Genomic DNA, 22,851 nt, shown 5'->3' with positions numbered 1-22,851 from the left:
ATGAGGCTATTGCTCCAGGGGATTTCTGAAGTCTTTTGTTCTAAGCTCTAACATTGAAATGCTGTGAGAAGAATTTCAACCAACAGTGTCTGATTCAGCCTTTCATTTCTTCTAGTCTCTCCCTGTATCTGAGTTATATGCCCAAAAGGATGAGTCCCACAAATGTCTACAACCTCTTCCCTGATTAATTCTCTTTCCGTCTTCTAATTTCTTTCTTCTCACTGCATTATCTGGCATAGGGAGGGTACAGCCTGGTGTTTGCTGTAAGTGGAGTAATTAAGCATCATGTTCAAATGGACGTAGGAATTGGTAAAACAGTGAAACAAAAACCCTAAGATATTCCAGGTCACAAAGTTCCATTAAAAAAAAATAACGAAAATTTAAAAAGTAAAAAACCCTGAGATAAAGTGATGTCTCCTGACTGAGTTCTGAGAGCTTCTCCTCTGGCCTCTGCTGTCTCCTGGTTTGTAAGGGAGGTCAAAGAAATTGGTTGAACCAATACCTGCCTCCCTGGGAAGCATTTAATGCTCATTCAATGTTGGGGTTGATGCAAGACTTATTTCCTGCCTCTTAAAGTGAAGACTCTACAGAGAGGACCTTGGGTGTAGACAGACGGGCCCTGATCCTGAAGCCATTTCAGTCCACTTGGGACCACGTGCCTGCTGCTTTCCTGCCAGCATCAGAGTGAGAAAACGCCAGGCTTAAGAGGCTTTTTCCTCTCCCTCCTCAAATGCTGACCTTATGACACCTCCTGAACATCAATGTCCCCTAAAGAGCAGGAAATAGTGACTGTTATCTCAAACCCAATTAATAGCATCGGCCCTGGATCCCTGGCAGACTGCTACTAACCACTGAAAAGGGAAGGCAGGGGGAATTTTATTTTTTGGATCTTGGTCTCTTTAAGTTAAAAAGTCTCTCTACTTAAACTCAGAATTGTCACAAGCTCCTCTTCTGAAATCTTTGCTTCCTTCAAACATCTCCCATTCTTTTCCCTTGTCTTAGAGATAGGGCTTAAGTGAAGGAGGCAGGAAAAAGGTTTTCCAGCAATGTTAGCAGATGGCCAACCCCTCCCACAGATTCTCAGATCTGGCGAGGACCTCAGAGTCCGACTCTTCAGACTTCTTGGAATGGATGGGAGATTTAAGGCCCACAGCCACCTGGTGATTTAGCTGTAGTGCTGGCCTTAGGTTCCCAACACAGTCCTCTATCTACCAGTGCTTGCAAAATATAATGAATCCCTACTGTGTGCATGGCACTGCAGTAGCTACAAAATGACCCAAAGTGGTCCCTGTCCTTGAGGTGCTATGATTGTTTGGGGAGATGGGCCAGACCTCAAAAATGGATAACTAACAATAAAAGTTATCAGATACTAAATGCTAAGTGAAGGATTCAAGCAGCGCATGAGGGAAAGCCCATCGTATTAATAGCGAGGGTGACCATGGGAGAGTTTCTAGAGGAAGGTAGACCTGGAGTCCGCTTTGAAGAAACAGTTAGATTTGGACAAACCACGAGGAGTGGGAATGGAAGCCTGGGTAGAAGGAGTGTTGTGAACAGAGGCTGGGAGGTAGGAATATATACAGCATTTTGAGGAGCAGTGAATGAACGAGTGTGGTTCCGTTGGGTTTCCGGTTTCCACAAGGGAACAACAAAAGGAGGTGGGTCTGGAGGGCCAGATTGAGAGTTTTGAATGGCCCTACCCTGAAGGCAGTGGGGAGCCATCGAAGGATGTTGAGCAGAACGGTGAAGCACACACAGTGTTCTAGAAGATGAAGGTGTCAGGAGAAGGCGAGATTGGGAGGAGGCTTCCACGGGGCTGTCCCAGGGCCAGGGGACAGGAAAGGCAGTGTGAGACGGAGCATTCATGCCTCTGGTTTTTCTTTCTCTTTCTTGTGTATACATTCGACACTCACTAAATGCTAACCACATTATTCATAAGTTCCCAGCCTTTCTAAAGCCCTTTTCCCCCCATACATGCTCAGGATAGTTTTATTCAGGGAATCCTAATTGAGAGGAAAGTCTTTCAGACCTCTTGGATGCTTGGCCTTGGGTACCAGCTCTGGCCAATATGAAGGAGAAGGGATGGGTTTGGATTTGGTAAAGTGATATCTTCCTTTATAAAATAGGGGTGAGGAGTATTTGTTTTCTCACCCAAATATAGTTTCACCATATGCAAAATGGTTTCTGATTGACTTCTATAGAAGAAAATTCAGTTAAAGAGTGGATATTTTACTGGCTGTTGGTCTGTTTAAATCCAGAGAAATCCCTTTTCGTCTCCTTCTATTTATGACAACTGCCGTCCTTACCAGGGATTCCTTAAATGCTAGCCACTGTGCCGTGTGCCTGACATACTTGCGTGTTGTTGTCAGGTGAAGTGACTTCCTAGGGTCACAGGGCTTGTAAGAGATGGAGCCACAATCTGACTCCAAAGCCTCCTGCCTCCATCAGACTACGTAAGGGTCTTAAAGCCCACCCTTCTAAGTACATTTGGGCTTCTGCTCCCAAGTTAAAAATTATGTCATGTTTCTTAAAATGCGCGAGGATTTAAGTTCACCTGATCCTTTCCTGGCTCCCCATGAGTACAGAATTCAAATAGCCAAACAGTGGTCTCGCTTGGTGTGTGCTAAACGTGCCTAGCAGGCTGGTGTCCTGGCCCGGTGGGCACTGCTGTTGTTGCTGGTGGCTGGGAGCAAACAGTTAACAGCAGAGCCGGGCCTGACCGGGGAGGCAGGCGTTCTCTTGGCCGGGGAGGCCACCATGGCCCAGCCTCATGCAAAGATGATTCATCCGGCCCAGGCAGCTGGCAGGCAGCAGGAAAAATACCAACTTGAGCTTTGGGTGGCTTCACAGTCTTGCCAGGGGCTCAGCAAGGCTGCCTTGTTGCCTTGGCAACTGCAGGCTAAATCCCAGTGATAAAGTTGCGGGCTCCTACAGTCACTTTTGGAAACTGTTCCTCAGTGGCCGGCTCACACCTGCTCCTCTGTCAGCATCGGGGGATGCGGCTGCCAGTAAATGAGCCAGTGCAAGCCAGCGAGCGAAAGATCAAAGGAGTGTTTCTTCTTTCTTTTCTTTTTTTTAAATTAAAATGATCCTAATCTCAGAAATGCCTCCTCTTGTATTGGCTGCTCAAACACCCAGCGTGTACAGTTGATTTATCATAATTTTCCTTTCTTGAGATTAGGTATCATTTTTGATGCCAGCCAGGAGGGTAGGCTTGCCAGTCTCTTTGCAGCCCAATGATAAACACAGGTGATGGGTGAAATATTGTTATTAGCCATCATAAATATCTCTGGCTTTTCATTAATCCAAAAGGCAGCTGCTTCTAATCCTGAGAGCTGGCTCGGGTCATGGGTATCTCTGACATGAAACCCACTGGAATCCGATACTGTTATTTCCGATCAAAATGCCCAGGGCTTAGCATTCTTCCAATCCAGCTGTGATAAACTTTTGCCTTTAGCTCCTGTTCTGTTTTTAATTTGACTGGGAAGTTTTCGTTCAGGCTATTTAATATAGTTGAAAGATAAACAGCACATAAAGCACTAAGCTTATATAAAGAAATATTTTCCCAGCCTCAAGTTTACTTCCGTGGTCCAAAAAAGGAGGCTGGCCAAGCTAGGCTGGAGGCTTTTCTTTTTTTTTTTTTTTCTTTTCTTGCCAGTGTGGGCTCTGGGTAAGAGGAGTTTTATTGGGAATATTCCCAAGTCAGTGGGCCCAGTCTTAGGGATGACAGTATTGAGCTCAGCTAACGGCAGCACACGTAGAATACTTCTGGGCTTATGGTGAAACCTGGCCTTCTTGGGGCATTGTCCATAACGCCACGTAGTATTCCTTGTATAAGGCTCCGTGTGGTGGATTAATTTTAGAATTTGGTTTCAGGCTGCCCCTTTTGAAGTACTGAAGGAAGACTATTATGTTTGCCTAAAGCCTTGGTTTGCAAAGAAAAATTGACTTCCCGGTCACAGTAACTGTTCAGTTTTATGGTCACACATTTATTCCTTCCTGTTCTTCACTCTGATTTATATTATACTTACATTTTAGTAGCCACATTTTGAGGGGATGTGGGGTCTGAGTAATTACTTTTTTTCCTTTGGAGAGTCACCATTTGTCTGGGGCTCTCCAGGGAGGTCTCGAACCTGCAGGGGCCCCTGGGGATGCTGCCATGGTCAGTGCTCCTCTGCGCAGGGAGGTCTGTTTCCTGGTGGGATCCAGATTTTTCAGCTGATGGCACTGAGGGTGCAGGACTGTGGCTCCTTCTTTAGTTGCGGGCTTTGTCCTGAAACCCCACCTGGGCCCGGTGCTGCGTGGCCCCTTGGCAACCCTAGAGCCGCTCTCGACGTCTCTGCCTCACACCATTGCAGACACTTCCTCCTTTGGGCTCTGAAGTCCCTGCCTAACTCTCCCTCCTTGTAGGGCTTCCCTTCCCCTGACAGACCTTGGTGCCACAGGTTTGCGGAGGGGAAACAGCGAGTATGATTTTCAGTCAGAGACCCCGGGTGGAATCCCAAAGCTGCGCCCACTCACTCTGACTCAGGCACATTTCTGAATGGAATCCCGTCTGCCTCAGAGTTCCTGCTCAGTGCCTGGCTCGAGGAGGCTCTTGAGTCTTGGGTGTCCCCACTGGGTCCCCAGGCCCAGATCACAACTGCGACCAGAGCCTTGCTCAGGTCTGCCGGCCTTTTATTGTCTTCTGGAGGCCTCCCTCCGTCCCTCTGAGCTGCAGGATCCTGCCTCCCCCCCAGCCCTGGAGTGTCCTTTCTCCTCTGCTCAGAGAAAGGTTTTCAACCTGCTCTCAGGCATGAGCATGGATCCCCTTGCCTGGTGGCTGGGTCCCCTGCCACACTCCCTTCCGAGGCTTCTCCCGTCACCTGCTGTCAGGGGCTGGGGCCTCTCTCTTGCACATCCCTCTGCGCCCTCTGCAGCCCTTCCAGCCCTGTGACGCCTTTGCCTCCAGCCCCCCAAGCTCCGCAGATGGGCTCCCCCCTCTGCTGAGCCTTCCAGAGCAAACTTGATCTTGCCCAGCCCGGGTGTTTTCCCTGCAGTCCTCCCTCTGCCTGACCATCCTCAGTCCTTGCCCTCCTTGGCTTTGGCATAGGTCAGCGTCCTGGTTTTCTCCCTGCCTCCCCTGACAAGGGCAGGGCTCCCCAGGGCACACTCCTGGATCCTCTTCCTTCTTCCTCCATTTCTCCTTGGTGAGCTCCTCTGCCCTGTGGCTTCAGCTGGCCTCACATTTAGGTCTCAGCTTAATGTCCCTCTCCCTGGAAGCTTTTGCTGGCCTTCCCAGTCTGGGCTGTCACCCAGCATGCCCCACCCCAGCACACTGTCCCTCCCTGGTGTGGTGACACTGACCACATGTACAGGCTTGTTCATATGTCCCCTGCTAGGAGGACGCTGCTTGGATCTCTTCGTCACAGTGTCTGGCGTAGGACCAGTGATATAGTCTGACCTTCGCAAACACACACTGTTGCCTTGACAAAGTGTGTTTTTCTCAGAGGGAAACCCCTAATAGCTGGCAGGGGGAGGCCTCTGGCTTTCACAGAAGGAGGGCCACACAGCACCCTGGAGTGTAGAGGAGGCACCAGAATGTGTCTTCGTTGTGTCAGAGGGCAGCTCTAAGGCCCTCATAGGTGTCTCATTCAAGTCCCTTGCTCCGGGACAAGGAGCCTGCATCCCAGAGGTGAGATGAACAAGGTCACGGGCCAGTGAATGGCAGAGCCAGCAAGAGGAGCCCAGCCGCTGCTGCTTGTCTGTATAATTGCTTCCCGTCGTAGTGAAAGTAGTGAAAGTTTAACCGTGTCCTCAGCAAAGCGCTGGCCTGTGCCCCAGGAGTGTGAACAGGCCGCTTCCCTGGGAGGGGCGTCCCAGTCCCGTGGCCCTGCATTCTGATGACCTCCTTGCTCCGGGCGGTGGTGGCTGGTCGGGAAGCCATGCTCAGAGCCAGGCTGTGAGCCCGCATTCGTTACCCGTGGACTTGGTGCTTATGTAACACTTACAGGAACCATTCGGCGCCCTCTTTGCAGCATGTGATTTGGGAGGGCTGGGCCGGCAGGGTGGCAGCGGCCGCAGGCGGAGTTCACGCACTCTGCCTGCTCATGCCATGCGTGGCTGGCATTCTTCCCCTGCCCTGCGCGGGGATGCCCCGAGGAGACTGGCCTGCCCTCTGCGGCTTTTATGGCACAGCCGTGTTTGAACTCTAGGCCTGTTTGAACCCTTTTCACCTAGTTGCTCCAGAGAGACAGAGCAGGTGAAGTAGCGGGCAGTGAGCAGGCTCGGCCTGGGTTCTAGCACTGCTCTCGCCAGCGGCTTCTGTGACGCCCTGGGCTGCTATTTCCTCTGCTGAAAATTCTGAACCTCCGTGACTCAGAAACCTGCCAGGCAGAAGTTCAAAAGTTCAAGCATTTTTTGGACCACACAGTAGCCCCTCACCTAGAGGCAGAGCCTGGCCCTGTCGGCCCCCGTATCTGGGCCCTGCCCGTCCCGCCGGCCCCCGTGTCTGGGCCCTGCCTGTCCCGCCAGCCGCACCGTGCTGCGCGTCATTCCGTGCACACACCACAGCCGGGACCGTGGGAGCCAAGGAGCAAATGCACGCTGTCCTCTTACTATCCCCGGGACTCCTGTTATCGCTCTCCAGGGGGAACGGTGGAGAACGACGATGCTCATACAGGTGGCGAAATTCAACTCGAGGCCAGGCCAGGAGAGCCTGTGTCAAATGTTCCCCAGGCCCCGGTGTCCAGGGATGCCGGAATTTGTTTTTCATCTTTGAGAAAGAAAGGGTGGTTTTATTTTACTGGCTTCCTTAATTCTCCTGGCTTCTTCAGGGCGCCCTCTGCTGGACAGTGCTGGCTCCTGCACAAGCCCCCTGGGACCGGGAGAGGAGCCGCCTACAGTCAGGCGGTGGGATTTCTTCCCCACTCTGCTTGCTAGGCTCCTGTCCCCAGCATAGACGACATCCTTAGTAATGCTTAGCCTTTGTCAGGTCACCTGAGGCTGCCCGGTGTTCTTGTGGCTTCTGTGTCCGGCATAAGAAAGGGGAAATCTCCCCGTATCTGAGATAAGCTCACTGGGAAGCCCTTTGTGGAGTTGAACCTGTAATGCAGCAGTCAGGAGCTCAGGCAACTCCTACCTTCCTATTCCTAGTTATGCAGATCTCGGGCAAGCTGGGTGACTACCTCAACTGGGAAAATCATCTGGGCCAGCCCTGGTGTTAGCATTGAGATGTCCTGAGAACATCCTCACTCCCGGGTAAACTTGGGCAGTTGGTTACTCTGGGAGTTGATTCATTTCTCTAAGCATTTTTTTTTTTTTTTTTTGAGACAAAGTATTGCTCCGTTGCCTAGGCTAGAGTGTAGCGGTATCATCATAGCTCACAGCAACCTCAAACTCCTGGGCTCAGGCTATCCTCCTACTTCAGCCTCCCGGGTAGCTGGGACCACAGGCACACGCCACAACGCCTGGCTAATTTTTCTATTTTTGGTAGAGATGGGGTCTCGCTTTTGCTCAGGCTGGTCTCAAACTCCTGAGCTCAAGTGATCCTCCCACCTCAGCCTCCCAGGGTGCTAGGATTACTAGCATGAGCCCCTGTGCCGGGCCAACTTCTCCAAGCCTTAATGTCCTCAGCAGAGATAATATTACCTACTTCTTAGGGTAGTTTGGGGATGTCATAGGTGTTTGTGGAGTCTAAGCACATGTGTCAGTTTCCTAGAGCTGCCATAGCAAAGTACCACAAACTGAGTGTCTTCAAACTACAGAAATGTGTTGTCTCATCGTTCTGGAGGCTAGAAATCTGAAATCAAAGTGCTGACAGAGCCTTACCGCCTCTGACACCTGTAGGGGAATCCTCATGTGCCTCTTCCTGGCTTCTGGTGGTTTGCTGGCAATCTGTGGTGTTCCTGGACTCATAGACACGCTAGTCCCCGTCTTCACAGGGCATTCTCTCTGTGTCTCTCGTCACGTGATGATCGTCCCTCTGTGTGTGTCTGTTTCTGCATCCAAATCTTCCCCTTTTCTTTAATAAGGACACCAGTCATAGTGGACTAGGGCCTCATTTTAACTTGACCCTATCTGGTGGCCCCCTTCATGACAAGGAGTTGACTTGGTGGCTGGAATTCAGTTCCTGGGAACCATTTCAGTATGGCAGATATAGGAACAACCCCTTTAACCTCTGGGCTCTTGTTCTTCTTGCTACAGATGGAGCAGGTGAGGAATGAGCTGCTTCAGGAGAGAGCCACGAGGCAAGACCTGGAGTGTGACAAGATTTCCTTGGAGCGACAGGTGAGGGCAGCCACCCTGGAGCCCCTCCCCACCCCTCAGCCCCCCACCTGTGGCTTTGGGCTAGAACCCCTCAGAGGTGCCTCCTTTACTCGGCTCCCCAAGAGCTCTGGGGTGTAACTTACCTGAGAGGCAGAGGCGAAGGCCTTTTCTAGAGAGGTTTCTCCCAGTCATATTAATTCCGCTTGCAAGTTTGGCAGCTGCAGGGAAGAGGAATTGCAAGTGTTCTAGAACCTAAAGAAAGCTAAATTCTAATGTAGGGAATGAAAATGAGTGGCTAAGAAAGCTTAACTGGACCGTTATTTCGTTTACGTACTGTTCATGTCAATTCTTCACTGAATATGATCCGGGAAGGAGCCTGTGTCTCCTGTCCCATGTAAAAAGACAAGGCCAAACCCATTGAGGTTTCGGAGTCTTAGGACATGCTTAAGATTTCATTCAGGCCTATGAAGGAATGCGATAGAATCGCTTCTTTTGGTCTGCTAGGACCTCAGTTCATGGGTTTCCCCTGGAAACATCTCTGGGGTCCCCAGGTCCCCAGTCCATGCATCCCGGTGTGGACAGAGCCCTGTCACTGGCACCACCCAGACGCCTGGCTCCACCCCGTGTTCTGTTCTGCGCTGCTCTGCACAGAGAGTGCGGCAGACACACAGCTCCTCACAGTCTCTCTGTCTGGTTCCAGAACAAGGACTTAAAGAGCCGCATCGTCCACCTGGAAGGTTCCTATAGATCCAGCAAAGAGGGGCTGGTGGTGCAGATGGAGGCCAGGATTGCAGAGCTAGAGGACCGTCTCGAGAGCGAGGAGAGGTGAGCCAGGCTGCCTGCAGTGCAGCGGCCCTGGTGGGCAGTGGTAACCACACTACAACATGCTTTCACATTTGGTATCTCTTCTCACCTTCATAAGCCTGTGAGGAAGACACAGCAAGAACAATCTTGCTGTTATTGGTTCCATTTTACAGATGAGAAAACTGAGACCCATCAAAATAAGTGACTTGAGCCTGGCTGAATACTGGACTCCCACTCCTCAGCCCATAGCTTTTCCACTCGACCTGCTGTTCCTTTCTCAGCCCCTAAATAGGAGTGGCCTTGGAAGCCACTGAGTTTGAGCCAGATTAGGGCCCGGGGGCTGACTCTGCCTGGTGGCCAGGTGTATTTAAGCAGAGGCCGACTGGCTGCTGTCAGAGGAGGGACAGGTCCCCCCACAGTGAGGAAGAGGGCTGTGGAGTCAGGTGACCACACTCCTTTCCAACACTGGATTCTCTGCAGCTAACTCTGTGGGCCAGCACCAGGTTGAACTTGACCATCATGGCCCCTCGCCTTCCTAGAAAGGGGTGTGGTGCGTGTGCATGTAACACTTCATGTTATCAGTTGTTTTAGTAGGACTTTTAGGGAGTCGGACCAGAGCTGCCTGGAGTAGACTCAGGGCGGTTCTAGTCCCCACTCAGCCCCTCGCTGGCTCTGCAGCCCTGGGCAAGTCAGTCCTCTTCTCGGAGTCCCCGTCCTCCTGCACAGTTGTGTTTCTCTGGCCCTGAGCTGTGAGCTGGCCGGGCAGCCCTGGCTGGAGCTTCCCCCGCTCCGCAGCTGGGGCTGGGCCCTCGCAGGCTGGGGATGAGAGGGTCCTTGCTTCTGCCTCCCCCGCCTTCCAGGGACCGGGCCAACCTGCAGCTCAACAACCGGCGGCTGGAGCGGAAAGTGAAGGAGCTGGTGATGCAGGTGGACGATGAGCACCTGTCACTGACGGATCAGAAGGACCAGGTGGGGCTTCCCTGTGCGTTCACGGACGAGAGTGTGTATGTCTCAGGCTGGGGACGCACGGGGGGCCGATTCCTCCCTTTCTACTTACCTGTTACGTTGTGGAATTGGGTCTTTCTAGCCTACTTAAGTAGGGGACTTCAGCAAACTTTAAACCCTGAATTTGGCCTTTAGACAGTCACCTGGGTATGGTTGCCTGGTCGCCCATGTCTCGGTTGCCTGGGGAGGAGGGGGCTGGCCTGGGGGCGTCTGCACCCCGGGCTGTTCCTCCTCCGGCCGGGCCGGGCCGGCACCCCTCACTCACAGGTGTCCTCCCTCCCGGTGCAGCTGAGCTTGCGCTTGAAAGCAATGAAGCGGCAGGTGGAGGAGGCCGAGGAGGAAATTGACAGACTGGAAAGTTCTAAGAAGAAGCTGCAGAGGGAGCTGGAGGAGCAGATGGACGTGAACGAGCAGCTGCAGGGGCAGCTCAACTCCATGAAGAAGGACTTGAGGTGGGCACACGCAGCGGCCCCTCAGGGGCGCATAGCCCCGACACCTGAGCCGTGCTGGATGCTTTCAGAGCAGGCTCACTCCTGTTGTATCAAGCCGGTTCCTATTGTTGCTTTCGGGGTCATCTCATCCTCGAAATGAGATGAAGGTGGCTGTGTCCATTTCGGTCACCCTACGTGCCGTCCTTGTACCAAAGCCCCAGTGTCACCTGGGCTGGTGTTATCCCGATTAACGATAAGGGGAAACTGAGGCTCAGAGCAGGTAAGCCTAGCTCACACCACCATGGTGGGGTAGTTCCTGGACCAGCCTGCTTTTGTCTGGCTTAAGGAGAAATAAAGTGTGGCTTTGGTTTGTATCCCCATGAGAACTAGGATATCCCAAACCTGGTTTCAGGAGACAGCAGCGCTCCAGAGCTCCTCTGCTATGGTCCTAAGGATTGGGTGGGGAGCTGCGTGGGTTGCTTTCTCTGCCCAGGGCCACTGCCTGGGACATTGAGGCAAGGGGGTGACATTCGGTTCATGCCCAGAGAGCTGAGCCTTTCTTGGCATCTGGCTGTGACCTGGGACTTCAGCACACTGAGAATCCTGTAAAACAGACCTGTCTATGGGAAAACTGGCCCTGAGATCAGCATTAGGGTGCAACATTTAAAGGACACAAAAAATCCCAATAATCTAAATAGATAACATTTTAATGCAACATTAAAAAAAAATGAATGCATACCATCCATGGTGAGCAAGATATCAAAATTTTAAATTGACATGATCAAAAACAGCAGCCTACTGAGCCATAAGGAGCTTGGGCAAAAGAGGAAGTCAGTAATGTGACGCTGTCCTGGCCCAGCCCACCCTGTCCACACCAGCTGCCCCTGCTGAAGGGGGCAGTTGGCTCCCTGTGGCTGAAGCAGCCATGGGGTGCGACCTCAAGTTCATGTGCTTATGTGCCACTCGGTGGGGCAGAGGGACAGACTCTTCCTTCACCTGCACACCAGCGATGAGTCCCCGCCCAGGGCCAAAACACACCCCTTATTGTCTCTGCAGACTTAAGAAGCTGCCCAGCAAAGTGCTGGATGACATGGACGACGATGATGACCTCAGCACAGACGGGGGGAGCCTCTATGAGGCACCGCTGAGCTACACCTTCCCCAAGGACAGCGCCACCATCAGCCAGATCTGAGACTGCTTCCACGGCCATTGACGTGGCGTCATTCCTGGCAGGAGCTCTGCAGCCGCACAGGGCAGGAGGCAGGGAAGGGGGCGGCGGCTGCAGAGACCCATCGCCTCCTGTTCGCACAGCTTCCCGGTTCCTCAATGCTGCCTTCCTCCCCGGGGTCTCTCAGCGGGGCTCAGGGAGCTGCTGAAGTTTAAAATGATCGGATGCCTGAGCAGTGGGTGCCGCCGCCCGTTGGGGTGTTCTGGAAAACGTGCTTTGGTTCTGCACCGCTGTCTGCATTGCTTCTCCTGCTCCCCTCCTCCCTCCTCCTGCCTCCCGCCAAGAAAAAGGGTCCAAAGGCTGGTTGTTACTGAGCAGCACCGTGCAGGGCAGAGAGTGGTGCAGAGGTTGTACATATTTTAAACCAGCTCCTCTCGAGGCCGCTGCTGTTCCGTTTGCAGTGTTACAGAGGCTTCGCAGGGTGGCTTGTTTGTAAAGTTCACACATCTGTGTCAAGTATTCTTTTTCAAAATATGAAGCTACTAGATTTTAAGTATTAAGGAGCAGAGGTGAGAGAGAGAGAGAGAGAGAGAGAGAGAAAGCAGACTAAAGACCGCGTTGGAAACTGGAGTTGGGGAGAAGGAATTGTAGTGATAGTGGACGATTAACACTGAGGATGGAAGTTCAGATGGTCGGGCAGACGACTCGCTGGCAGAGGGAGAGAAAGTCAGGTCACTCGTGTCTGTGGGCTGTAGCTATGGCCTTGGTTGCTTATTTTATCTAGAATTTTATTATAACTGCTGAACCATGTTGATACCAATTCCCCCTCACCAATTGCAATTCCTTTACATGGCAGGGAGGAGGAGACTTGTCAGTAAGGTTTTTATCGAATGTTGTGGTTTCTGGAAGGACAAGGCCCTCTTGTGTCTTGCTGGCCCTGTCCTCCCATAGCAGGCCTCCCGGCTATACCCCTGGGGCCCCTGGTGAGGTGGTGGCGGGCTGGGGGACTAGGAGGGTGTGGGGGATGAGGGTCATGGGGCAGGTCACGGGGGAAGGGAGATGAGAGAGGGACAAGCAGGCAGGTGTGGGTGTGGGGCTGGGTGTGAGAAGGAAGCCAGAGAAGTTCCTGAAAGCTGGGGGGATGTGTAGGCAAGAGGTGGGTTTAGTGGGATCTCAGGTTTATGTCAAGGAAGGGAGGGAAGGAAACAGATGTCAGGTAGAGGTGTGTCTGTACAAACTGGAGGATTCCTTCCAGCTCCCTGGGACAAAGGGACATCACCAGCAGCGGCAATGTAACTGGGAAGGGGTGTGGTTTGGGGGCAAGGCTAGGTGGCTGGGGTGGAATCACAGGGACTGTGGCATTGGGAGGATGCAGGGCATCCTGGTACTTCCTCCTGGCCCTCCTGTGTCACCTTGCACCAGGACAGTCCCCAGGCATGGCCCAGGTCCAATCACAGCTGGGCCTCCACATGTCAGGGTAGGGGGCGGATAGCTCAGTAGGGAAGTGGCCAGGGAGAGGACCCTGTGGGTCGGTTCCATGTATGGAGCAGAGATGGCAATGTTCAGCTGTGTCACAGTGTCCCCAAGCATCCCAATAGACCGGAGGCCTGTGGACCAGAGAACTCCATGACAGTTGCCATGGGGTCCCACCTACCCCGGGTCACAGAGCCCACCCGCAGGATTCAGAGAGGTCAGCCCAGTTTAAGGGTGGGCGTCCAGAGCCTGAGAGCCAAGCCCTCTTCCACCTCTGCCAGGGTCACCCTGACCACAGCTGAGGGTGATTCTTCCTCTGCTCACTCATTGGAGGTGTGGGGAGAGTCCTCCCTTTAGCCATTCATTCATTTAGCAAATATTTTTTGGCACCTATGATGTGTCAGGCACTGGGAATACGGCAGTGAATAAAACAGGTAAAAACGCCGCCCCCTGCCCCCCCCCACCCCCGGAGCTGCATTTGGGGAAGGGGTGATAGACAACCATCAAAGACATCGACACAGGCCGAGCACCTCTGTGCCCAGCCCTGGAGCCCTGTGTCCTCTTGGGGACACGACAAGCCTGGCTCACTGGAACTTACAGAGATTCTTTGACCCGCCCCCCAATATGTTCTTTATTTGCCTGCGGCTCCCACTATCTATATATTTGCCAGTAACCCTGCCGAGAAATGCCTCAGCCCCACCCCTAACTGGAGACGTGAGATACTACAGGTGCAAGACCTTTGGGATGAGTGTCTGCTGGGAGAGAAGGCAGCTGCCCCCCATTCCAGCCAATTCTTTCTGGTAGCCGTGAGGCTGCTACAGGAAGCAGAACTATCCATGCAAAGAGAAGAGAGGTCACCATTCAAAACACTTGTGTCATCACCCTAAGAATAGGCTGTTGTAAATTCTAACGATTGTGCTACCCTGCACTGCCACCGAGCTGGCAGCGAGCTGGATCGTGCAGCGCGCCAGGCGGGAAGGACACTGGCCTGGAAGTCGAGAGAGGTGTCTCCTCCCTGGTGACCTTGACAGGGTGCTCGCTCATGCTCAGAGCCGTTGGTCGCCAGGACAAGGTGAGGATTAGGGCCTGAGGTCCTTTCCACGTCTAACATGATATCCTTCTTTGATTTTATTATTAATATATGTACATTTTTTTCCTGTTTATTGCTTTAAGAACTAACCCCGCTCAAGAGTTTTTTCTTTAGTTTAAAAAGAAAAAAATTATTTTATGTACAAACACATATGTGGCCAAATGCAATGCTGAGAAGACAATCATCATATATCTTTTATAATTTTTTCCCCCTGCTTCTGAGTATCATTCGACAATGCCAATTGGCTTATTCTGTTGGGTTTCTGCTTTTGGGCATGGGTTGGTGGCTTTGCGTTGGCATGGGGAAGAGACATTCTTGTTGCAGCTACCTCCATGTGAGTGAATTCCTGGATAATGCAAGATTTACTTTCAATAAACTCTGTCACCCAACGAGAATCTCTACTCTTCCATTATTTTGACTTCCTTGTTTTCTCCAGAGCTTAGCTCTGTGTCCTCCAAGACACTGCGCAGGTGAAGGGCTGGGAGCTTCTGGAGGAAGTGGAACTTGGTGGCTGGCGTTCCAGGCCTGGGGGCAGTTTCTGCAATGGCAGGGTGGGAAGGGGTCAGAGGTGACTGCTGAGGGAGGAATGGCCCTGGGTGCTTGTAATGTTCTGAGAAATCCAAACTGCCCACTGGGGAAAATGGCAAAACGGGAACGATGTTCACTGTTAATAACAGAATCAACAGGCACCTGTTTACCCTTCCGTCCTAGATTCCAGCGGCACGCAGTCTCTCTCGGTCTCACAGCAGGCCGACAGCAGGCCTTAATAATTTGTAGTAAAAGTCACCATTTTTAGTATCATTTGCTTTGAAACTGCATTTAGGCCTCTTTATTTTGCCTCTGTGCCAGGGTCTATCTTGGGAACAGGAGCTGCTCGAGGCCACCTTCCCAGCGGCTGCGGAGGAATGTGGCGGGAGGCCCAGGGCCAAAGGAAGAAGCCGGCCCAGGCCTGAGGCTGGGCTGGTTTCCTCCGCATTCCCGGCATTCCTCCTTTGAACTTGTGGATAGTTACTGGAGAGCCTGTTTTTGTTGAAAGAGCTCATTAGTCAGAAAGTTTTCTCTTCTAAATTTGCAAATGATAGAAATGGCTCTGGCTCCACTGCACGTTCCTATCAGGGGTTTAACAGCCTCAAATCCAGAAATTCCATTCTTTGCAGAGGGATCAGCGTGCGGGCCCTGTCGTCGCAGCCGCCAGAGACACCTTGCTGGGGAGCATCCCCGACTGTCACGTGCACAACTGAGGCCCACCCAGGATTCCAGCGACAAGAGCAGCTGGAGTATGTGCCCCTGGCTGGGTTATTAAGGCAGAGAAGGCTCCAGAAAGGCAATTCAGAAAGACATCATCGTGCAGAATCTCTCGCTTGGCCTCACAATAGATTGTCAACAACTCCTCCTCCTTGGGGATGGGAAGTGCGATTGGTGAGGTTTGCTGGGTAAACACAATTAAACAATTTTAGGAGAAAGGCAGAAACTTTGGCCTTTTTGACCCTTAAGGAAGCTGAGACTTGGGGAAGTGGGGCATTTTGTCGTGGGTCACACTCGGAGTAAGTAGCCAGCCCATGAGTAGCACCTGCCAGCCCGGTTTCAGCCACAGTCTGGGACCTTTAGGAGTTTACAGTCTAGTTACAAAGTGGTTTTTAAACTCAGTGGAAATTGGATATGTTAAGTCCTTCACTATTTATGCCACACCAAATGGGTCTGTTTTTCCCTGCGATTTCCCCGAGACCATCCACGCAGGATCCAACAGCTAACAGGTGTGTTGAGCGCTTACTTGCCACGTACCAGGCACCGTCTAAACCCTTTCCATGTACTGGGTCGCTTGATCCTCACGACCACCCCCTGCGCGGGTCATATTGTGACAAGTGAGGCGACCCAGGCAGGGGGAGGTTACCAGCCTTGCCAAGGGGCACATGGCAGGACTGAGACTGGAGCCAGGTCTGGCTCTGGAGTTCACACTCCGCTGCTTCTCGCCAACCTCACACGCCCTGGAGGACAAGGGTCTTTAATTTGAGCCCCGTTTTAGGGGATTCTGAGGCCTCCCCATCTCGATTCCCCCGCCCCCGCCAGTCAATAGGGGGTTTCTTCCTGAGCACTGCAGTCAGAGGCAGGTGGAAATCAAAGTGAACCTTAGAAGCCACAGATTTCAGGGACGTGGCTAGTCACGGAGTTGTAGCTGTTCTAGCCTAGCTGTCTTTGGTGCCGTTTGCTGCTGTGATCTGTGGATCTCTCATTTTCTCTTGGTGCTAACCTGATTTCTCTGAGCCTGATCGGGTGGAGTGGCTGCTCTGGGTGGTCTTCGGGCCTGCCCACTGTCTCACAAAGGTGATCTTTGGGCAACAGCGGCCAGTCCCTCGGCAAGAGTTTGGGTGGTTCGTGGAGAACATTTTTCCTCCCAATCCCCACGCTGCTTTGCAATGCAAACCTTCTTCTATAACAGTGTGTCCCAATAACAATCTGCATGGTGTAGTCACATTTTATATCAGTCTTATGTTCAAAACTGCACTTGCAACCTGAAATCAGCAGATTGTCCCCCGCAGAAGAACACTATCCACTGAGGTCATAAACAAACGTCTCCCCCGAGTTTGGACGCTGGGCTGGAGTCCAGAAGCCCCGGGCTTGGCAGCGGTGAGCTGCCTTCCTGGGGGTGTCAGCATGGTCTCTGCTGAGCTGGGGGAGTGCTCCCAGGGGCAGCGGGCTCTGGCTCCCTGCGAGTGTCCAGGGAGGGGGGAATCCTGTGGGACGCAGCCAGTTCCGAGACTTGGGGCTATGCTCGTCTTGAAGGAAGGGGATACCATTCCCAGCCATTCTAAACACTCCCAGGGACTCCCCTGTGGAAGCACAGTGTGGTGGGCTGGGGTTGTGCAGGTGGGGTGGGTGGATAGTTGTCCCCCGCACGTACTGACATAGGTCATCTCTTCTGGACCCCACCTGGGGACTGTACAGAGACTAATCAACTTTACCCTGGGGCTGGGCCCTGTAGTATTTTGGGGCAGTGGGAATGATTATTAACACCTAAGAACCCTTAACAGGGCAGCAGCTGCAGTTGGGCAAACTGTGTGGGCCAGGAGTCTGTGCACTTTATCTGATTTAACCTGCACTCTATGAGGTGGGGGGTGTTACCTCCTTTCACATGTTGTGGAATATGGAGAAAGATCAGTGACTTGCCCAAGGTCACCCAACTAGTAAATAGCGGGGTTGGGATAAGGTCCCATGTCTGCTGCTCTAACCATCCCAGAGTGTCCCTGTACCTTACCTTGACCATTCTCACCCTGCTGCCCCTCCAAAATAGTCACTGCTGGCTTCCCTAGCTGAGGACACTAGGCACAAAGGCTGGGGCTCTGGATGGCAAGTCTGCAAGTGTGCTCAGAGCCCGAGGCCTGCTCCGAGGGAAGGCAGACAACTGCGTCTCCCCTCTGCCAAATCCCCTCCTGCCTGTGGCCTGCTGCCAGCCCTGCTCACTGCTTCCAGCCACCTTTGGGACTTCTGGCCCTTCCAGGACACACTTGTCTTCCAGGAAAGAGCTCAGAGATTAAGATATACCAGGTGCCTCCAGTTAAATGCCCTCCTGCCTTTGAAAGGGCCGCCGATAAGCCTGCCAGTCCAGCTCCTCGGTTTAGTGGCTGGGGCCACCGTCCCTGCTATTTCTGGGCCTGAATCCTGGGGCTCTTGGGAGACAGGCGGGGCTCTCTGCAGAGCTAGACAAGGATCTCCCTCCAGGGCTTCTGGCTCCTCCATGGTCTGTCTGCTCTCCCCCAGGAGATGTCTCCTGGCATTTAGATAATGAAGAACTAGAAAACAACTGGCCTCCATCCAGCCTGCCTGCAGCCTCCTCCTCTGGCCTAGGCATCATCCCAAGCTCCCGCCCTCCCGGGTGGTGGCTCGTTCCTGGCTTGCACATGGGTGGCCTCCTAAACCAGGCTCATTTTCTGAAACAGAGTATTAGAGGAAATTAAAAACTCACTCTACTACCACTGCCCCTTCATGGCAAATTTTTTTCTTTTGTCTGTGTATCATTGCTGCATCTAAAATGAAGGTGCAATATGCTTTCGGGATTACTAAAGTCCTGTGGCCTCCCCAGGCCCTGTGGAAAGGTTAGGTGTGCCCCAGACGACCAGGGGTGGCCATCCCCTGTGAGAGTCAGAGGGGTGCAGGCCGGTTGTCACGTGGGTTTGTGCTGTTCTGAGGAGTGCGAACCTGTATTCCAAGCTTGCTTCCCAGATGTGAACAGGTGACTTTGCTGCCAACATCAGTAACATGGACATTTAGGGAGCACCAAGCACGGGGAAGACAGAAACTGGCAAGGTAACAAAGCGTGACATCGGAGCTCTGAGAATTTCCAAGTGAGGGTTTTGGTTTGTTTTGTTGAGGAATTGGTCATATCTGCTTTACATTTATAAATAAAACAAATCAAACATTACAGAGAAAGTTGTCCCTCACTGCCGGCCTCATTTCTTTTTCACTTCCCAAAGGCAACCACTGTTCTCAAATCTGGTGTGTTCTTCATACATATAGGCACCCATGAACATCATATAGTATTGTTTTGTGTGTTTCAAAATTTTATATATGTCTTAGCACCTTGTACATATCACTCTGTAACCTTGTACATTCAAAATTGTTTTTTGAGACCTATCTATGTTGATGTAGCTATTTAATCATTTCATTTTGTTTTATTTTTAGATGGTAACTTTCTCGGTAAATTAATTGCTGAATGCTGAAGGAATTTTTGTTTTGTTTTGTTTTGAGACAGGGTCTCACTCATCACCCAGGCTGGAGTGCTGTGGCACAATCATAGCTCACTGCGACCTCTAACTTCCAGGCTCACGCGATCCTCCTGCCTCAGGCTCCTAAAGTGCTGGGTTTATAGCCATGAGCCACCACGCCTGGCCTGAATGTTAGGTTTTTAAAATACGGATTGCTTTACATGCCATCCACTTTCAAAAGGGATTTGAGTTCTGTTTCAGGCATGGTATGGTAGCCAGCATCAAACTGAACGCTCACACTGAGAACAACTGTAAAAGGTGGATAAAAAAGCTTTTTAAAATAACTGTTTGAAGACACTGAAGAACAATGAAGGCATAGAAGACCAAACACCCAGCAATTTTTAAACACAAAAGATCCACCTCTGCTGTTAGAAATTGAAGGTGAACATGGTGGAATTCAGACCGCGGGGATCGTGGGCCTTGGGAAGGCTGGCAGAGTGACCGTGTGGAGCGGAGCTGGGTGCAGGCCCAGCTGGGAGCTACAGTGTAGGGCGCTCAGATTCCACCAAGACACTAAAATATCACTGGAAATAGAATTAGGAATGAACATTGTTTTTTTTTTTTAAAAATCCTCTAAAGGAAGTCAGTACCTTAATAGCTACACTGGGGAGTGGTGGGACCCCCAAGGGCAACCTTGACTAATGGCACAATGACTGAACTGCATCGTAGGGAGGGTGGAACCAGATAGGGTCAGGGCTGGGGTTTGGCTGAGTCGGGATGACCCCGGTTTGGGACCAGAGCTGATCTGTCCTGAACAGTGGAGGAAACTAACGTCTGTCCCCATAGACCTTCCCTTCTATGTCCTCACCCCAGAACACTGCTTCCCCTTGCCTTCAAGTATGGTGAGCAAATATGAAAGAATATTGATCTGAAAGAACACCAAATGGTTAGCATGTTTGGGAAGTGGCATTTTCAGCTTGCCCTGGATGGTCATATGTTGAGTTTCAGGCTCACAAAGACCAAGATCTCACTGGCTCTCTCCCCTGGAGAACAAATAGTGGTGACATCCTCTGTGTGATGATTAATTTTATGTGTCAACTCGACTGGGCTATGGGAAACCCAGAGAGCTGGTAGAACATGATTTCTGGTGTGTCTGTGAGGGTGTTTCCAGAAGAGGTTAGCATTTGAATTGGAGGACTGGGTAAAACGGGGCCCTGCCCAGTGCGTGCGAGTGGGCCTCATCCAGTCTGCTGAGGGCCCAATGGAACAACATGGTGGAGGAAGGGCAAAGTCACTCTCTACTGAAGCTGAGACTCCATCTTCTCCTGTTGTCAGACATCAGTGGTCCTGGTTCTCCAGCCTTTAGGCTGGGACCGGGAATTATACAATCACTGTCACCCCCTTCCCTCCCATTCTCCAGTTTTTGGACTTGGATGCAATTACAGCTTGTAGAAGGCAAATCCTGAGACTTCTTGGCCTCTTTAACTGCATGGGCCCATTCCTATAATAAATCTCTTTCTCTATATGTGTATATATACACATGCACACATACATACACAAACATACATACACACATATACATAGGAGATACATAAACATATCTCCTACGGTTCTATTCCCTGCAGAACCCCAACTAATATACTCTGTCATCCCTGGAACCACTTAACTTTGGCCTGGAATTGACCATTGTTCTTCCTCCGCTGCCACCTCTAAGGTTCGTGCTCTTTCAACTCTCCTTTGACGGCCCAGTGGGTGAGGAGGGATGGTGCACACATCACTCGGGAGAGCTGGGTGCTAGTTGCTACGTTTATTTTGCCATGTTCCATTTGGACCCTTTATGATTGGAGTATGAACTACATTTCACTCCTAAGTTCACAGCAGCTAGGATCCTCACATCCTCAGAGTAGCTGTTCAAACAGTTTGGAAATAGAGGTGTGCACTGTGGTGTTTGTAAATATGCATCTCCTAGCCTGGAGGTCCTGAAAACAGGATAACATCTCAATTGGCCAAGAGGCCTCATGTGTGCTCCTGCTGAACAGGTGACGGGATTGAAAAATAGACCTCACTTCTTCCTTTACATGTTTTTCACACAAAATAGAGTAACTATATCACCAAAAAAAAAAAAAAAAAAAAAAAAAAAATTGAAAAATGACCCCACCAGCCTAACGCAACCATTATTAACATTTTGGTTCATTTCCTTCCAGTCTTTTTTCCTATGCAGTTTCTTAAACATAGGTACAAGCACAGTGTTTCTGTGATTTCATATATGATTTTGTTGTCACTTAGCATTGCAGAACAGGCATGGTTCCTGTTATTAGATAATCTTTATCACTTTGTAAAAATGCTTTTTAAAAATATATTTTTAAAAAATCACATCTCATTGAGTGAATCCCATCAGTTAACTATCCATCCCTATATTATTGGGTGTTGAGGATTCCAAATTCTTCCCTCCTATAACAAATATTTTTGTATCTACAGCTTCTTCCATATTTCAAATTATTTGCTTTGGGTAGATGACCACAAGGGGAATTACTAGGGTATTAAGTGAAAAGAAAAAGTCTTTAAGTCACTACAAATGTTACCATGTTGCTTTTCGGAAGGTTGACCAATTCCCAGACCCCCAGCAATTACAAATGTGACGGTTTCTCCAGTTCTCTCCACCCCTCAGCTTTGATTAGTAACCTCTCGTCCTGAATAATGATCTCTCTCTCATCAGGGCAATCTCCTTTTTTTTTTTTTTTTTGAGACAGAGTCTCACTCTGTTGCCCGGGCTAGAGTGAGTGCCGTGGCGTCAGCCTAGCTCACAGCAACCTCAAACTCCTGGGCTCAAGCGATCCTCTTGCCTCAGCCTCCCGAGTAGCTGGGACTACAGGCATGCGCCACCATGCCCGGCTAATTTTTTTTTCTATATATATTTTTAGCTGTCCATATAATTTCTTTCTATTTTTAGTAGAGATGGGGTCTCGCTCTTGCTCAGGCTGGTCTCGAACTCCTGAGCTCAAATGATCCGCCCACCTCAGCCTCCCAGAGTGCTAGGATTACAGGCATGAGCCACCGCGCCCGGCCTCCTTTTTATATTGTTAGTGAAGTTTATTTTATAAGATGTCCTTTTGTGTAGTCCTTCTAATTTTTATCTATTAAGTCTAATGTGTTGTTTTTTTTTTTTTTTTTTTATTGAGACAGGGTCTCATTCTGTTGCTCCAGATAGAGTACCGTGGCATCATGATAGCTCACAGCAACTTCTAACTCCTGGGCTCAAGTGATCCTCTTGCCTCAGCCTCTCCAGTACCTGGGACTACAGGTGCATGCCACCTGGTTAATTTTTCTATTTTTTATAGAGACAGTGTGTCATTCTTGCTCAGAGCTGGTCTCAAACTCCTGACCTCAAGGGATCCTCCTGCCTTGGCTGCCCAGGGTGCTAGGATTACAGGTGTGAACCACCTCACCCGGCCTCTTAAGTCTAATGTGTTTTTAAAGTAACATATAAAAGAAATGCAAATGGTACAATAGGGTAAAACAGTGTCAAGCAAGTCCTCCATCCTTGACCCTTGTTTCTCCAGCCTCTACCCAGAGGCAACCACTGTTTCTAGTTTCTTTTATTTCTTCCAAGCCAGCTTCTCAATGTTTCATCCAGTCCCCAGAATTTATAAGCATCCCACTGGACACATTCAGAGAAACGCAAATAAAAGCAACTTGAGGCCAGGCGTGGTGGCTCACGCCTGTAATCCCAGCACTCTGGGAGGCTGAGGTGGAAGGATTATTTGAGGTCAGGAGTTCAAGACCAGCCTGAGCAAGAGCAAGATCCCATCTCTGCAAAAAATAGAAAAATTAGCTGGGTATGGTGGCTTGCACCTGTAGTCCCAGCTACTGGGGAGGCTGAGGCAAGAGGATCACTTGAGCCCAGGAGTTTGAGGCTGCAGTGAGCTGCAGCTGCAA

At 50.9% G+C, this 22,851-nt stretch overlaps 1 protein-coding gene across 3 annotated transcripts in view; it reads left to right on the top strand.

Annotated features, from left to right (window-relative positions):
* Window positions 1-14,589, top strand: part of CGNL1 (cingulin like 1) — a 160,138-nt gene extending 145,549 nt beyond the window's left edge. For all 3 annotated transcript variants that reach the window (XM_069483504.1, XM_069483487.1, XM_069483496.1), the window contains 5 exons: window positions 8,182-8,265; window positions 8,945-9,069; window positions 9,909-10,017; window positions 10,342-10,505; window positions 11,541-14,589. In XM_069483504.1, coding sequence (XP_069339605.1) covers window positions 8,182-8,265; window positions 8,945-9,069; window positions 9,909-10,017; window positions 10,342-10,505; window positions 11,541-11,676 — 618 coding nt within the window. In that variant the 3' untranslated portion in view covers window positions 11,677-14,589. The remainder of the gene's footprint in view (window positions 1-8,181; window positions 8,266-8,944; window positions 9,070-9,908; window positions 10,018-10,341; window positions 10,506-11,540) is intronic.
* Window positions 14,590-22,851: the final 8,262 nt, after the last annotated feature.

The sequence above is a fragment of the Eulemur rufifrons genome, chromosome 2 (genome assembly GCF_041146395.1).
Source record: "Eulemur rufifrons isolate Redbay chromosome 2, OSU_ERuf_1, whole genome shotgun sequence".
In the NCBI taxonomy this organism is placed as follows: Eukaryota; Metazoa; Chordata; class Mammalia; order Primates; family Lemuridae; genus Eulemur; species Eulemur rufifrons.
This window is presented reverse-complemented; position numbering and strand designations above follow the sequence as displayed.